This window comes from Oreochromis aureus, linkage group 22 (assembly GCF_013358895.1).
Source record: "Oreochromis aureus strain Israel breed Guangdong linkage group 22, ZZ_aureus, whole genome shotgun sequence".
NCBI lineage: Eukaryota > Metazoa > Chordata > Actinopteri > Cichliformes > Cichlidae > Oreochromis > Oreochromis aureus.
In genome coordinates, this window is record NC_052962.1 from 29,900,143 (window position 1) to 29,917,666 (window position 17,524).

Below are 17,524 nucleotides of genomic sequence, written 5' to 3' on the forward strand. Positions count from 1 at the left end.
GCAAATGTTCATATTTCACAGGCTGAACTCAGTTTCAGGCCCATAGATTTAAGTTGTCCAGATACTGCTGGTTTCTCACAAATAGCTCTGTAAAGGTTCTGTGCCAGAAGATTTAAACCAACACTTCTGGTCACGAGCTGTTCACAGTCCTCTCCAATATATTCACTTTTTGTCCCATTTAAATTGTTGGTGTCCAATTGCTGCTCTGCCATCGACCCACAACCATCTGCCCTCTACGGCCTTTCAGTCCAATTCAGAACTTGTTATCAGATTCATTATGTTTCCCAATCTCATCTCCAGGAATGTCTGAACAGAAAAGGTTTATGAAAATTAAATAGTTTTTGTGCTGAGAGCCAAACAAAACAGACCAAAACAACACAACACCTTCTTTGCGTTTTTACTTTTGCTGTTCTTGCCTCAGAAATTGTGCCTGTTCTACTTACCTTGTGTTTTTTTCGATGTTCTAGTCATTTAACGGATCCTCAACTCCTCTACGCTGCAATACTCACTGTCATGGAAATTTAATTAACCAAGTCTGCAGACATGGTTAGCAGTAGTCAGCAGTACCTTTATTCTCATGCACATGACAGAGAGAGGGCCTTCAGCAGGGCGCTGAAGCCGGGAGCCGGAGGTGGAGGAGGAGGTGTGCGAGGGGCCACTTCGTCCGGGAGCAGTGGAGGAGCCGCCCGAGGAGACAAAACGTTCTGACAAAACGTCCTACTTTGTCAAAACATCCTACCGTAGCGTAAATTTAAAGTCATGTCTATCAATCTGTGCTACCTTATTAGAATATACTGCCTTACGTGGTTTATGCCTCCATTGTACATATCTATAGGTAGGACGTTCTTATGGCCAAATCACACTTATCAAAAACTCCTTCTTGCTTGTTAGGTAGGACGTGTCCACTAACTGCAGGAGGATTAACATTAATGGACAAGGTTTACGATGTATGCCAGTTTACAGAACTTTAGAAGTACTAAATCAAGACTTGAAATATAACTTCAATTGAGACTCCAAATCAGAGTATTTTTGCACAAAAAACAAAATGCATGTTAGCTTGAAAAGTTAACAAATTGACAAAAGCTTAAGGAAAACAAGCATCAACTATCAAGTAACATGGCCGTTTTGAGTTGTGCGCACGCTCAGTAACAACAAGTAGGTCCGTTTGATAGGTAGGGTGTTTTGTCAGAACACCTGTTGCCCGAGCTGTCATCGCCCTGTCGCTGGACCTGGGGATGAGGGCGCCGACGGTTTGGGCCAATTCCCTCTCCTGCTCGTTGGGGGTAGGGGAGTAGGTTCGCCTGATGGTTCCCTGGCCTCAGTCGGGTGATGGGGTTATGTGGAGGGGCATGGCCTGCGGCACCAGCGTGCAGGGAAGGTGGACGCACCTGCACAGCATCCGCAATCATGCCCCGCCGACTTAAATATGGCATTGGGTCCTGTGGTTGTTGTGGTTGTTGGTATGTTGAGCTGTCAGCGGGTTAGCTGCAGCTGTGTGTGGATGTACAGCAACTGTGTGAGTGGAAATAAAGTATGCTGCGAAGCATGAAAATGCCTCGGGTCTGCCGTGGTCATTCACATACTGATTTAAGTATTTCCTTGAATGTCACAATTTTGTTTTTTGTGACTATAGTTCATGTTTTGTTTTATTTTTCTATGTTGGTTCCCCTTTCTTGTCCAGTCTTTCTCTGAGACCTGAAGTACAATCCTATAGCTTATCTTTGAATAACTAATTCTTCTTTCCTTCCTTGTAAATAAACCAAATAATTTTTTTTTGTTTTTGTGCTGAGGTTACAGATTACATTTTGATCAATTTTATTGACTAATTTAACCATTTGTTAAATTTTGATTGAGGGAAAATGTGGGAGAGAGACACACAGAGGGCGAGGGAGACTAAGGAGTGTGCAAAAGACAGAATGCAGAGACGAAGACTATAATAGACGGGACATGACAACAAGACTGACAAACACAGGAAACACTGCAGACAGCACACAGGGAACGAAAACACTAAGGGAACTAAACCAAAACCACAGGGAGAAAAATGAGAAAAACTAATAAATATAAGAAAGACTAAACTAGGAAATATGAGTCACTCTAGAAACACCATAAAAATTAATCAAGAAGTTCATAAATACAAAGCACTGGATCAACGACCCAGAACCATGAGATATGTGAAACTAGCATTTGAGGCCTTGATCTCCCCCTTTGATCCAGCTACTTTCACAGTCCCAACCATCATGATTAATCCCATCTCAACTGTCCATGTAGCTTCCTCTCTACAAAATAAAACTATGAACTAATGCTGATACAGCTATTGAGGAAAAATGTGTTTCACCATTCAAATAGGATTTCCAATAGTGAAAAATCCAGAGACAATCATCAGCCCTCTTACTCTGAGTCTGAGAATCCAATCCAGAAATTGTCCTCAGTATCCTTAATTCTGTCTCTAAACATTGGGGATATCTTAAGGGCCAATGCTTTAAATATATGTTTATAAAATACATGTTTCTACCACAGTGTAGTGTAGTTAGATCAGATAGAAGAGGATTTAAATGTTGTAGAAGTTTCTCACAGCCATATGTGACAGACACAAACACTTTAAACCAACAGGAAACATCAGACATTTGGTATCAGCTAACCACATAGTAAAATTTCACACATGGTCACTTCCTCATTTATTTCTGTCTTGATACCTCAGGCACGTGCTTAAATGGTTGTCTTTCTTTCTTTTGTTCAAACTGATGCTTGTCTGATCACACAAATCTTTTTGAAACTTTAACTACTTCCTTGTGATTTACCTTTAAGTTATTTTCTTATTACTTTATACATTTACAAGTATATACTTACCTTTTATGTTGCTCTGCGGATAGTTGCTCATGCTGAGGCTTCAAGATGACCAGAGTTAGTCCAGCTGTATCTGAATAAAAAAAATTAATAAATGATTTCTTGGGGCAACGGTGGCAATGAGACCATTTGAGGGAGTGTGCATGCTGTGTTTGGATGCAAGATGAGGACCGCTCATGATCATATTACGCCTGCTAGGGAGGGAGTCCACACAGTGTGTTTTTTGCAAAAGATGTACAGCGGACTCGATTGTTAGACTTTTAAAAATTTCCTGCTAGAGTTACTTTCCTTCACCATCTTCTTTCTGTTTTCCTGTGAAGGGACAAATCTCCAGATTGGAGATTTTTTTGAGCTCCAGTTAGTTTGAAGGTTTGAAATAATCTTGTTTTTTTGTTGTTTAAATTAACCTTGACGTCCGACTCATTCTTTCACTTCAATTGTTTACTATGTTGTCTAATTAAATGTTACCTCTTAACCCCAAGAGTCAATAAATGGACTAACAGGTTATCTGTGTATATAATGATTTTTATTCATTTTTATTGTAAGTGTGCGTTTCTAGAAACATACATGTCAACGTATTGCAATCATCCCATGTGTGGGTTTCCTGGCTCCTTGTTGCTGAATAATTATACATGTCCATTTGTGGTTAGATTACAATTTTTTTATTTTGATTTTAGCCTTTAATTGACTCATATTTTAGGCATTCAGTCCGGTTATAGTTTCCTTAGTTGAAACAGATTCTACAGTAAGAAAAAAAATATCACAGTGTCCAGTGAAACTTCTCAATGCACATACTGAAAAATCCTCCTCTACACTATCTGAAAACATGTGTGAATGAAATATTTAAAACACTGACATTTAAAACTCAGATTTATATTTAAACAATATAAACCCGAGGCTACGGCAGCACACACCAACAGTTGAATATATAAATATAAATTCTTAAAAGAAAAGACAAGGAAAAATAAGGAACAATATTTTAATATTTCACAGATGTAAACACTGCTGCAGAAACAAATTACCTCAATAAACACATTTAATAAAAATATAACTCAGATTTGTGTTAGTATGTTTCAGTTTCTTCTACAAAACATTTGCTAAGTGATTTTTAAATGTTTGTCACATAGAAAATAAAGAATCACACAGTATCCTGTTTCCTGTACAGTTTTACAGCTGAATTTCAGACACATAAAATTTTATTCTGTCCTTTTGCTGCTGGTTTCTCACAAATACTTCTGTGAGACACTTTGCAGGATGTATCAGACCAACTCTTCAGGTAACGATCACCTTTTTCACCCATCAGTACACAGTTGTCCTCTGTCCAGTTGTCCGGCTCATAGTAGTTCCAATAAGATAAACTAGGAGATGAAGATCAAAAAGAATTGGCTCAGTAAACGTTGCTAACTTTAATTTTGAAAATGGGATTTTTTTTCCACATCAATCAAACCTTTTGTTCAGTGGTGATCCGTCCACCCACAACCATCTGCCCTGCTCTGCTGAGTCTGTCAGTCCGATCCAGAACTTGTCTTCATGATCCGTCATTATGCGTCTCACTTTTTTCCCCAGGAATTCCTAAACAGGAAAAGTTGATCAAAAGTATTTTGTGACACTTTTCTCTGCTGAAGAAATGTAAAGATGTGGTTAAATATGTGAGAACCAAAACTTGCAGCAGCTTTTTTAAAATACCTGCTCCTCTCTGCTGTCTATTTTAACCAGGTCTCCTCCTTTAGCTCTACACTCATCTCTGCTCTTGTTCCAGGATGATTTACTGGTAGAGAAGTAATAGCACTTTCCTCCATGTTGCTCCCAGCCTTCTTCACATTTAGAACATGGCTCACCTTTGAAGATATTAAAGCAAAGACTTTAGTCAGGTGGAAGAAACTGTTCATGTCTGTATGATTTGAAGGCAGCAGGAAGCTCCTTCTGTCCTGCAGGTACAAACTAAGTTACTGTTTCTGTGTCCATCAGTGTTTCTTTAATCATCATCAGAGGACACAAATGTTTAAAAGATTAAATCCATAACTTATTTACCTGTAACTTCAGGAGGTTGTGGACATGTAGGCTGCACCGTGCTGCATGGTTTTTCTTCAGAGTCTCTTTCTTGTATCATAAAGGAAATGTAGATTAGATTTTTATTAATTATTTAGTCTTTAGGGCTTTTTTTGCAGAACACAACAAAACTCTAACTCAAGTCAAATGAATTGTTCTTAAATTAGTTTTAGTTTTCCTGCAAACATTACTGGAAAAATTTATTTTTAATCAGAAAATTCACACACTCACTGGTAACACAGAGGGCAACAACAGCAGCAGCCAGAAGAGCACTGAGAACCAACAGGGCCACTCTCTCTGGGGTGACCTTTGACCTTGTGCTCTTCACAGTTTGTTGAGAGGCCTCTAAACATTCAAATGGAACACATATATCACAAAGATGTGAGCATGAATATGTGCAGGTTGTGGATACAAGAATATGAACACATGATTGAATTCTTCGTTACTTTGTGCAGATAATAATATGATAACTTATTTGTGTTTGCCGTTTGTATTCTGTTATAATATTTCTACCAAATCTTCATCAAACATCATGCAAACTAATTACTTAACTGGCCAATGAAACTCTTGATATTATGAATCTCCTTTGTTATTTTGTCGTTGAATACTGTAGGATTAAACAGTACAAATACTAAAATAGTATAAAGTGGTTTGAGGTAACAGTTCTTGTCTTCTGTGACTATGTAAACAAACATAAATAGAATTGAATTCAGCTCAATTAAAGCTTTTTAAATAACTTCTTTGGCTTAGATAGGTAGATGAAACCAAGCACAGAAAAAGTAAACAATAGACAATAATGTCTCATTACTGCTCTTTACCTACCAGGCAGCTCCTTTGTGGACAGCTGAGACTTTGAGATCCCTAATTCTGCATGAGTGGTGTAAGCCTCTGCAGCAAAAACATCAAGCCAGAAATTACTGTTTACTTTGAAGTGAATTACTGTTTGCTGCTGATAACGGCTTTAATTCACAAGAAGACTAGCTTCAACATAAAGAAGTGTAAAAGGAGAATTTTCTTATATATCTGATATGTATCACTCATAAATAAGTAGACAAGACTCACTGTTGGCCTCCCTCTTCCATCTAAAGGCTACGATAGAGTTCAGTACATTTTACTGCTTTGTGACCTTCAGTCAGTCAAAGACAGTTTAACGAGATGTAGACATAAAAAAACTTCCTGTTAAACAGATGAAAGGGGAGGGTTTCATAAACCACTGCTCCACAAAATCCCACCCTTCACTTCCTTTTTGATGTACACACAATAAATAACAAATGCTCTTGGTTATATGCACTGTGGCTGGGTTGATAAGAACAAAAGGCTTGTGATTTGAATTCTTTTGATCTCTACTGAATTTATTGTAACTAATTGTTTGATCTCCTCCTATTTCAATACCGTCTTATAGAATAAACCTGCAAATTGTGAAAACTTTAGAATCACTGAGCCAAAAAAGAAAATTCTTAGGGATATGTAATTCATACTGATGAATAGACCCACCATTAGTTTCCCTCACTTGTCTTTTAAAATCTTTTCAGTTTCACAGTACAGAAGTACAAGACTTCAGTTTCAGATTTTTTACTTCTGTGTGACTATCAGTGACTCAGAAAGTGTAAAGCAACATAAACACATCTTCCTGTCAAACAGAAGAATGTGTGATTTCACACATTTCACGCACTTTAAATATGTGAACATTTAAAAAATGCTATAAATGTCATCCTAATGCAGGTAAGGGTAGCTATTTTTATCATGATGAGCTTAGTCTTTGTTAGAGTTTATAGTTTGTCTGTTTCCTGTATCTCATTTTTATATCCATCTGAACCAAGGAAACCACAAAGAACAAACATGAGAAGGCTGAACAGGCCCAGTGAAAAATGAAATACTGAGTATTCACAGAAAACTCGAAACACTACAAAACGTAAAATAATTACAGCAGAAAACCTAAACATGAACTTAAACTAAGAATTTTACACAGCAAACATGTCAAACTCCAGGACTATGATGATCCCAGTTCATAAATAAGTGTTAGTTTTCTAATGACTACTCCTAGTTCATGTTTTCTTTTACCTTACTAACAACTAAGTCAATGTTGGGTGACATTAAGATAATTTTGAACATCTGATTTGAATCAGATGCTGAACTTTTTGAAAATGTCTTTCTGAAAATGAAAACAATTGAATGTTTGTGTAGCTTTAAAGTCTCTTTGGGCTGCTTTGCATTTTGGGTTTGTGTTGTTAGCTTCTTTTGTCATTGGTGTTGCCATATGAAAAGAAAGATCGTATGTGTGTCCTCATTAGGATGAAGATCTGTGTTGGTGTGTGGGGCTGTAGCCTCAGGTTTATATTGTTAACTGGTAATTGTGGGACAGTTTCACGTCATTTAATGGAGTATGGCATACTACTTACATAAACAAAATATCATATTCTGATTGCTTAAGAGCAGACGCTTTAAATGAATGTTTATAAAATACATGTTTCTAACACACTGTAATGTAGTTAGATTAGACAGAAGACGATAGAAGTTTCTCATGCTGCCATATGTGACAGACACAAACACTTTAAACCAACAGGAAACATCAGACATTTGGTATCAGCTAACCACATGTTAAAATGTCACACATGGTCATGGTCACTTCCTCATTTTGTTCTGTCTTGATACCTCAGGCAACTGTTTAAATGGTTGTCTTTCTTTCTTTTGTTCAAACTGATGCTTGTCTGACCACATGGATCTTTTTGAATCTTAAACTCTTTCTACTTCTTCATGATTTAAATTTAAGTTATTTTCTTATTGCCTTATATATTTGCATCCATGTACTTACCTTTTATGTTCCTCTGTAGATAGTTGCTCATGCTGAGGCTTCAAGATGACCAGAGTTACTCCAGTTGTTTCTGAATAAACAAATAAATAAATTCTAAATTATGTCTTTTACTCTTTAGATAAACACGAGAGCAGAGAAGATTGGGTGGATTTATCCATGCTTGAACAAATAAAACTAATCTAATAGATTTATTTTTGTTACGGCAGCAGTCTCTCTCTCTCTCTCTCTCTTCCCCTTTGGATTTGTTTACCTCTCTCTGCCCACATAATTACAGGTGCACCTTTTAGAGAGGAAGTGGAGAAGGGCAAAGGCAGCAGTTAGACCAGGGGTCTGCAACCTTTAACACCCAAAGGGCCACTTGTTTCCATGCAAAAGAAAACACTGGGAGCTGCAAATACTTTTTGAAATCTAAATTGAAGATAACACTGTGTATATTGTTTTTTTTACCTTTGTGCTTTGTGTAAACAACTAAAGTAAGTAAGTAAAGTTTATTTATTAAGCGCTTTTCACAGACAGGCAGTCACAAAGCGCTGTACACAAATATTAAAATAAACAATACAATAAATAGACATTATACACAATGTAAAAGATCAAATGTAAATAATGTAAAGAATATAAAATACTAGATCAACAATAGGCTTGTTTGAACAGAAAAGTTTTTAACTGCTTTTTAAAAGAATCCACAGAGCAACTAAGGTGTGTTGCTTATGAAATCCATGAAGTGCTACAGAGAAAATTACATTTTATTTATGTAATTAACACATTTTGAACTCTTAAAGAAATATAACAAAAGGAAAGACACCCAGCTGAACTAAAATGATCCATGTAGCAAACAAAAACTGTTGTGAGCCGCCACCCTTTTAAAAAGTAATTGGAAAAAAAGCACTATGCCGCTAAAAAAAAAATAGATATTTGCAAAATTCTGCCTAAATATCTATTTTACCTTGTTAATGTGTGTGGCGGGGCGTGGTCTGCAGTGCCGCTGAATGGGAGTCGGACGCACCTGAGCTGCACCCGCAATGACGCCTCGCCGCCTTAAAGTCTGTGCTCTCTCTGCTGTTGTTGGTATATGTCGGGCTGTGAGCTGAAAAGCTACAGCCGGCTGTATGCGTACAGCAACCGTGTGTGAAAAGTGGTCAATATAGAGATGCTGAAAAGCACGTTCATGCAAACATCGTCGGGTCTGCCGTGATATGTTTACAATGAGCAGTGACGTGTCCAGCGGGGTGGCTGCCCCCCCCCAACCGGACTGGCCACCCCAGGTGCCACCCCGAAGCTAAAACAATAAAATCCAATCAAATATCAAATGTACGATCATGTTTTCACAGTGAAGCTCAGATATCCGAGTGTAAGTGAATGCAGCATCGGCTTCTGCACTATGAGCATCACCGTAGCAAATGTCCCGGTAAGTAATATTAAGTTTGTTGTGTTTAGTAAACTTCGGTGAAATTATAATACCAAGGAAAAAATAACACTTAAAGAATTCTTGCAACCGTCGAATATTTCAGACAGTAGGCTACTGGGGGGAGCTAGCATAAGAATTATGAGTTATAAGATATAATCCAAGTCGTAACGTTGCTGTATGGAGCTGCAGATTTGGTTGCAGGTTAGCAGCTGGACTGGCCATCGGGCATACCGGGCATTTGCTCGGTGGGCTGATGACTTATTTATTTATTTATTTATTGTAACGGCATGAACAGTGAGAGGTGGTGGATTGGCCAGATGCTGGCCGATGTGTAAAAATAACTCAGTTGTTTGGTGGTGGCTATGACGGAGCTTCCACAGGCCAGCAGGTGGATGAGGAAAAGGGAGGCAGGAGGAGAGACCCGAGGCGGTCGCTGCGGTCCGAGTGTCAGGTGAACTGAACTTCAGGTAAGAAGTTATGACCTGCAGTCTATCTGGGTCAGATATAGTTTATTTTCGTTGTGCTGACTTTTTACAGTCAGTTACAATAACTCGTACTGTGTACCAGCTAGCATGACGGAGTTTCTATACAGCTGGGTGGGTGCTATGATGTTACTGATAGTGAACTTTATTTTATTCATAAGGTTAGTTATTAGAGTTGCCAACGGCTCCTTAAAAAATGGAATGGTCCCTCATTCAGAGAAAATATTACGCGTTTCGTATTGAGCTGAGAAGAGACGCAGTTTGTCCCGGACTTCAGCTATAATGAAAAAGACACAAAGCTGGAGTTATTCTGTCTTTACGCTGTCAGCTGTCTCTTCTTCTCTCATTCTCTCCCCCTCCCTCTCCTGTTGCTACTTCAATCATGAAACTGATCAATGATCAGCTGATCGGCTTTTCTCTTTTGTTTGTTTATCGCCCACGTTGCGCCAGAAAGAGGAAACCGCCGGATGTCGCGCTAAACAACAGCAGCACGTTTAAGCTTGATCAGCTGTTGTTAGAATTTATTTAATATTAATTTCTAGTATCAGCTGATGTTTGCTGGAGCCACAGCTGTAAAGCTGCTGGTCATGATATCAGTTTGGATATGTGGTGAGAGGGAAACATGCAGATGAAACCAGGAGATGTCCTTACTGAATCATCAGAGCTGAACAGCTGATGGAGAAACAGGTTTACCTTTTAGGTGACATGAATGAGTTGAAGGGAAGTTATGAACTGTTTCTGAGAGACAAATAACACCAGGATCCTTTTCTAAGTAGCTGACAGCTGGTAACTGTGCAGGGGCGGGTCTAGCAAAGTTATGCCAGGGGGCCAGGTAGGGCATTAACAGGGAGAGGGGGGCACAAAGAAATACTTTTCTTTCTTATTCTCATTTAAAATATCTAGCTTTTATTAAATAATTATCTGAATCTTGCTAACAAAGATTTTATCTGATGTCAAATGTATAGAAATCATACATATACAAACAAGACAGTGTACATCACTGTCACAACAGCGTTTGTTTTCATTCAAAGGCTTTATGGCTTTAATACCTGGTGGGCCGGTCTCTGGTCAAAATGCCCAATTTTTTGTCCCAGTCCAGCCCTGCAGGTTAATACTGGCAGTGTCACCATGCCAGCTGACTGTATTTCATCATCAGCCAGTGTTGTTCTTTATACATCAATATTACCAAAGTTTATCATAAGGCAGCATAGAAAGTATTTACTTGCTCTCAGGTTTCATTCAAATGTTAGTCTTTTCATTTGTTTCCCCACTTTTTTCCTGTTTCAAAATCAAACACCAGTTTGTGAGAAGATTATCTTCTTTTTTTCAAAAGGCAGGTAAAGTTTTGCATTGGCATTGGCTAATTTGCCAATTGTATGTTAAAAATGTTCGTATTTTAATATTCAAAAATGTTTTTGCCCAAAACATATGTGCATTATATGTCAGTAAAAATACTATGCAAATATTGCTGTCCTTGAATGCTGAATAAACACTGACAAAGCACTGATTGTATCTCTTGTACTTTATCAACGCAGTATCTAAAAACTTTGCACCGTAGTGGTTAAAACCTCATTCTAATGAGAGTCAAAAGCGCATTTGGTTATTAGGTTTACAGGGTTATTGAATTATGGTTAACGGTTGGTAGAAAGTTCTTTTTTAACATTATCTGCCAATTACATCTGCCACCCTTTTCTAAATCTGTGCCCCTACCTGGCCCCCCCAACAAAAATTTTCTAGACCCGCCACTGACAATGAGACTTCTGGTCCTGAACCTCTGCTCACAGCGTCTGCAAATCGGGGCTTTCATCTTTACGCAGGACTGTAAGCTGTCATCTGTGAGGCGTGAGCGGTGTTTGTTTTTAACATAGTTCACGGTTGAGAACAGCTGCCGACATAATGTGGATCCGAAGATCCATAATTGGCCTACCTGGGATTGAAAGTCTCGATAAATGCACGGCGTTTCGGTGGGTACACCGGCTTCCCCGAGTGTGACGCTTATTTTGAGCGATGAAAAAAATAATAAAATATAATTTTATTTTTATATTTCAAAATCACAACAATCTTCCAATATAGAACTACAAGTTTTAAAAAAAAGAACTAAAGACAAATAAAATGCGCTTCAGCTAAATACTTCTAATTTATTTTCCCAAACCACCCGGAGCCGCAGTATAAGGACTAAAGAGCCGCATGCGGCTCCGGAGCGGCGGGTTGCCGAACCCTGAGTTAGACCATTCAAGGCTGTCTGTGGATGCAAGAGGAGGACCGCTCGTCATCCTGATGCTCCTGCTGGGGAGGGAATCCAGAAAGTGTGTTTTTCGACAGATGTGCATCGGACTCGATGGTAGTTGTTAGACTCTTACTTTTTAAATTTCCTTTCAGAGATAACCTGTTAACCTTGGCCTCCAACTCATTCTTTTACCCCAATTGTTTTCTAATTGTTTTCATTAAATCTTACGCCCTAACCCCAAGACCCTCTGGAACATAACATTTACATTTTGTCATTTTGAGGTCAATAAATGAAGTAACACATTATCTGATTCTTGGCACCACACACATTGGTGTGAGCTTTGACTTTTTTTTTAATTCTTCAAAGAAAAAATAAGGAAAAATAAGGAACAATATTTTAATATTTCACAGATGTAAACACTGCTGCAGAAACAAATTACCTCAATAAACACATATCATAAAAATAGAACTCAGATTTATGTTAGTATGTTTCAGTTTCTTCTACAAAACATTTGCTAAGTGATTTTTAAATGTTTGTCACATAGAAAATAAAGAATCACACAGTATCCTGTTTCCTGTACAGTTTTACAGCTGAATTTCAGACACATACAGTTTTATTCTGTCCTTTTACTGCTGGTTTCTCACAAATACTTCTGCGAGACACTTTGCAGGATGTATCAGACCAACTCTTCAGGTAACGATCACCTTTTTCACCCATCATTACACAGTCGTCCTCGGGCCAGTTGTCCGGCTCATTGTCGTTCCAATAAGATAAACTAGGAGATGAAGATCAAAAAGAATTGGCTCAGTAAACGTTGCTAACTTTAATTTTAGAAATGGGATTTTTTTCCACATCAATCAAACCTTTTGTTCAGTGGTGATCCGTCCACCCACAACCATCTGCCCTGCTCTGCTGAGTCTGTCAGTCCGATCCAGAACTTGTCTTCATGAGCCGTCATCATGCCTCTCACTTTTTTCCCCAGGAATTCCTAAACAGGAAAAGTTGATCAAAAGTATTTTGTGACACTTTTCTCTGCTGAAGAAATGTAAAGATGTGGTTAAATATGTGAGAGCCAAAACTTGCAGCAGTTTTTTATACCTGCTCCTCTCTGCTGTCTATCTTAACCAGGTCTCCTCCTTTAGCTCTACAGTCATCTCTGCTCTCGTTCCAGGATGATTTATTGGTAGAGAAGTAATAGCACTTTCCTCCATGTTGCTCCCAGCCTTCTTCACATTTAGAACATGGATCACCTTTGAAGATATTAAAGCAAAGACTTCAGTCAGGTGGAAGAAACTGTTCATGTCTGTGTGATTTGAAGGCAGCAGGAAGCTCCTTCTGTCCTGCAGGTACAAACAAAGTTACTGTTTCTGTGTCCATCAGTGTTTCTTTAATCATGGTAAAATGGTGAATGGCCTGCATTTATATACCGCTTTACTAGTCCCTAAGGACCCCAAAGTCCAGTCATCCACCCATTCACACACTAGTGATGGCAAGCTACATTGTAGCCACAGCCACCCTGGGGCGCACTGACAGAGGTGAGGCTGCTGGACACTGGTGCCACTGGGCCCTCTGACCACCACCAGTAGGAAACGGGTGAAGTGTCGTGCCTAAGGACACAACGACCGAGACTGTCCAAGCTGGGGCTCAAACCGGCAACCTTCCGATTACAAGGCAAACTCCCAACTCTTGAGCCACAATCGAGAGTTGGGACCCCTAACCCCCCTCATCAGAGGACACAAATGTTTAAAAGATTAAATCCATAACTTATTTACCTGTAACTTCAGGAGGTTGTGGACATGTAGGCTGCACCGTGCTGCATGGTTTTGTTTCAGAGTCTCTTTCTTGTACCATAAAGGAAATGTAGATTAGATTTTTATTAGTTATTTAGTCTTTAGGGCTTTTTTTGCAGAACAAAAGAAAACTCTAACTGAAGTCAAATCATCGATGAATTGTTCTTAAATTAGTTTTAGTTCTGCTGCAAACATTACTGAAAAAAAAAAAAAAATTACTCAGAAAATTGTGCACACTCACTGGTAACACAGAGGGCAACAACAGCAGCAGCCAGAAGAGCACTGAGAACCAACAGGGCCACTCTCTCTGGGGTGACCTTTGACCTTGTGCTCTTCACAGTTTGTTGAGAGGCCTCTAAACATTCAAATGGAACACATATATCAGATGTGAGATCGACATCCCTGCCTTTAGTATAAAGTTCCTTGAGGCTACTGTTTTGGTGCTATTTAAATAATCATGAATTGAAATGAAGCTTTTGAAATAAAATCCTGGGCTGAGATAGGAGGAAAAAACTAAGCACAGGGAGAAAATTGTAACCCGGAGACAAGAACTGCTCATTACTGCTCTTTACCTACCAGGCAGCTCTGCTGAAGATGTCTTTGAGATCCTGATGTCTGAGTAAGTCAAGTCAGCCAAAGAGGAAACTGGCTCTGGCCCTACGATGTAAAACGGGGGTTGCTACTCAGTATCATGTGAATTTCTGTTAACTTGTGATAAAATATAAGTTTGATATTCACACTAAATTCAAAGGTATTAAAGGTCCTTAGATCCTAATGACATAATTCCTCATTAATGAAATTTAATTTTGACGTATTTTTTAAATTACAGTGTAATTTTATTTACATACTTAGGTACAATAGAATAAAGGATGTAACGAGTCACGTTTTTTACCAACAAACAAAGAAATAATTATTCTGTAAAAAAAAAATTAAGTATGGCGTTAGTACATTTACAATAAAGTGTAAATAATTTTAAGTAGTTCTTAATTTCATGGTATTTTTGCAGAAAAAGAAAGAGCATTTCCACATCCTACATCATAAATATGCTGCGCATTTCAGAACATGGCCCCACTTTTGTCCTTTTATGCTCGAGCTGATGTGCATGTTGCATGTTCTTTTCCTTTTCCCCCACTTTATGTACAGGCAGGCATACAGTAGTGATTTAAAACAGTTTATTGTCAATGTTCTGTTTGAGCAGTGAATGTGGAAGGAAAAAAAGTTAGACTTGGCTCCATCATTAAAAGAGCACATAGGCCTACACATTTTGATGGCATTTATTTTTTCTTTTAAGTTACAAAGAGTGAACAGTCCTTCTCACATTTATATTGATATAATAAAAGTACAGCTAAATAACTGAACATCCATCATCCACATCAACATAATGAACATTAAATAAAGATGTGAAAATATAAAGATATAAAAAGGCAGGAGCAATATAGCCTGCACCCCCATACAGTACAGCATACTTACTAATGTTAATACTGTGTGTTTTTCGACATAAATGTACCATGAAATTAAACACTACTTAAGTTACTTATGTTGTACTTAACGTTACTCACAGTGTAATCCTTTCTTTGTTTCCTGTAAAAACCTAACTTCTTACCCTATTGTTCTAGTGTATCTATGTTAAAGTTTTGGACATAAATATAATATATATAATTGTAATAAAAAAAAAAATACATTGAAATTGCATTGAAGTACAGGGTGATTAAGCCATTAGTCAAATTACGAAGTATTAAAAAGCCAATAATATTAAGATGTATGTGTGTTAAATATAACTCATAAGTACGTGAATAAACCAACTCACCATTGGTTTCCCCCGTCCCTCTTTTAAATTTGACATCAGAATAAACTATTTCAGCTTCAGGCATTTTACTGCTGTGTGACCATCGGTGAGTCTGAAATAGACGTTTCACAAGACACAGACAAAATGGAAAATTTAAAAAAAACCTTCCTCTCAAATAGACAAATGGGGAGGGCTTTACAAAGAACTGTTCCACAATATCTGACTTCTTTTTTTTTAACTCGTGGTTATTAAAAATGCTCTACTTCCTTTTTTGTGTGAATAAAATAAATAAAAAATTTTCCATAACAAAGATGACATTGACGAGATGATTTTTCTTTTTAATGGTTTCAGAGGAAGTTCTTGATTAGATGCACTGTGAGTGTTATTAAGGAGTCGTAACTTGATTTTTGATCAAACTAAGGAAAGATAATAAGCTAAATAACAGACAAAGATACAATAATCAGGCATCTGCTGTCCTACTGCTTGTACCTCATTGGTTTATCTCATAAAATAAATGATATGGTCTCCCTGTCCTCCTGAGCCGACTCACCCATCTCTTTCTTTCTCTCTCTCTTCCTCCTTTTGCTTTCTCTTTCTATCCTATATAGTTGTGTGTGTGTGTGTGTGTGTGTGTGTGTGTGTGTGTGCTTTGTTGCAGAGGTAAAGGGTTGCCAGGGTCTCTCTCCCACTAATCTTCCATAAATGCCATTTTATCTGCTGATACCTGGTGACACTGTAAGTCACCAGGGGCTGGTATTTGATGACATTTGTCCAAAATTTTGGTCAATCTGCAGGTCTAATCTAGTAATAAAAAAAGAAGTTTAAAATTATTTTATATATTTTACAGTAGGTTCTGTGGCACACAGCAAACAAAAACCAAGAACAGAAAGATCACGCCTGCACAGAGAAACCCCAGACAGAAAGATCTCAGCCAGCTGGGAGAATAAACTTTCTTGCTGTGAGGCCACTGTGATAACTACTACATCACCATGCCTGCTTTAACTGCTTTAATCATAGCTGTACAGTTAGGTCCATGAGTATTTGAAAAATGATGCATATGATGACAGATAATAAATCCACCAATCTATATGTGATTAAACTGCACATGTTTCTGCTTTAATTTAAGAGGTTTGGCAGAATCACAACTATTTGTATAGATTACAGCAGACTGATGATGCAGAGAAAGCTTTCCATGACTTAAAATTTGCACTACAGACTGCACCAACTTTAGCATTATTATATCCTGATAAACCATTCACCCAGACAGATGAAAAAGGTGGATACTGGAGCTCTGTTTATATACAGCAGCCAGAGGAATTACAAATACCATCAGGCTGTCCTCTACCTGCAAGCAGTAGCAACAGCTGAAAAGGAAGTATTTATTAGCTGCTCATATGTTATGTTATCTCATCGTATTAACGAAAGGCTACATTTCACAGTAAAAGATGTGATATGCTAAACCCAGCCTCACTTCTCCACACAGAAGCAGATGGTGAACCACAGGATTTTATAGCAGCTTTCTGATATCTGTTCCTCCTAACCTGACCTACAGGACACACCACTGGCTAGCTCTACTCCAGAGGTGTTTGTGGATGATTCGGCATCATGCAACCCAGACAACCCAATAGCATATGCAGTGGTCACAGAACATTTCATCAGGATCATTACCATCTCACTATTCCCCGGAGAGTACTCTGGTGCTCCTGGGGACTGAAGCAGTAAGCAAGATGGCGCCTGTGATTGGCAATGCCACTGTCAAACTCTCTATTCTTCTGTTTTGTGTTGCATTACCTATTCTGCTGTTGTCTGTGGATGAGATTACTATTAATTTAGCGTCCTGCTCGGGGCTCCTGGCGTTGGATGTTTTAGCTAAGACAGACCTCTAACTAAATGCACGGCTTCGTCAGGATGTCGTGTCTGAGACCAGTTTTCCCAGACCATGTGAGTGACGATCACATTGTCCCACGGCTTATGATAAATGGTAAGAAGTCCAGAGGAGTGTGCAGGGCAAACCTGCACCAAGCCCCTCAGGATGGAAACAGAGATGCTCCAGCCCCGCCAATTAAGATGACCCTATTAAACTGTCGTTCCATCTCAAATAAGGCATTTGTCCTCAATGACCTTTTTAT

General features: G+C 38.4%; 2 protein-coding genes across 2 annotated transcripts; both read right to left on the minus strand.

The window, feature by feature from the left end:
• Nucleotides 1–3,600: 3,600 nt before the first annotated feature.
• LOC120435541 (hepatic lectin-like) lies at nt 3,601–7,736 on the minus strand. The gene is made up of 7 exons (XM_039605323.1): nt 7,706–7,736; nt 5,716–5,781; nt 5,125–5,238; nt 4,876–4,944; nt 4,531–4,682; nt 4,292–4,416; nt 3,601–4,202 (listed from the first exon to the last, which is right to left on the minus strand). The coding sequence occupies exons 1-7, from the start codon at nt 7,734–7,736 to the stop codon at nt 4,025–4,027; spliced, it is 735 nt and encodes a 244-aa protein (XP_039461257.1). The 3' UTR covers nt 3,601–4,024.
• A 4,513-nt stretch (nt 7,737–12,249) lies between these two features.
• On the minus strand, nt 12,250–15,486 carry LOC120432732 (hepatic lectin-like). Its single transcript, XM_039606154.1, has 7 exons — nt 15,417–15,486; nt 14,186–14,266; nt 13,851–13,964; nt 13,592–13,660; nt 12,918–13,069; nt 12,683–12,807; nt 12,250–12,594 (listed from the first exon to the last, which is right to left on the minus strand). Exons 1-7 carry the CDS (start codon nt 15,478–15,480, stop codon nt 12,417–12,419), a joined length of 783 nt encoding a protein of 260 aa, XP_039462088.1. The 5' UTR covers nt 15,481–15,486; the 3' UTR covers nt 12,250–12,416.
• Between the last annotated feature and the right edge of the window lie 2,038 nt (nt 15,487–17,524).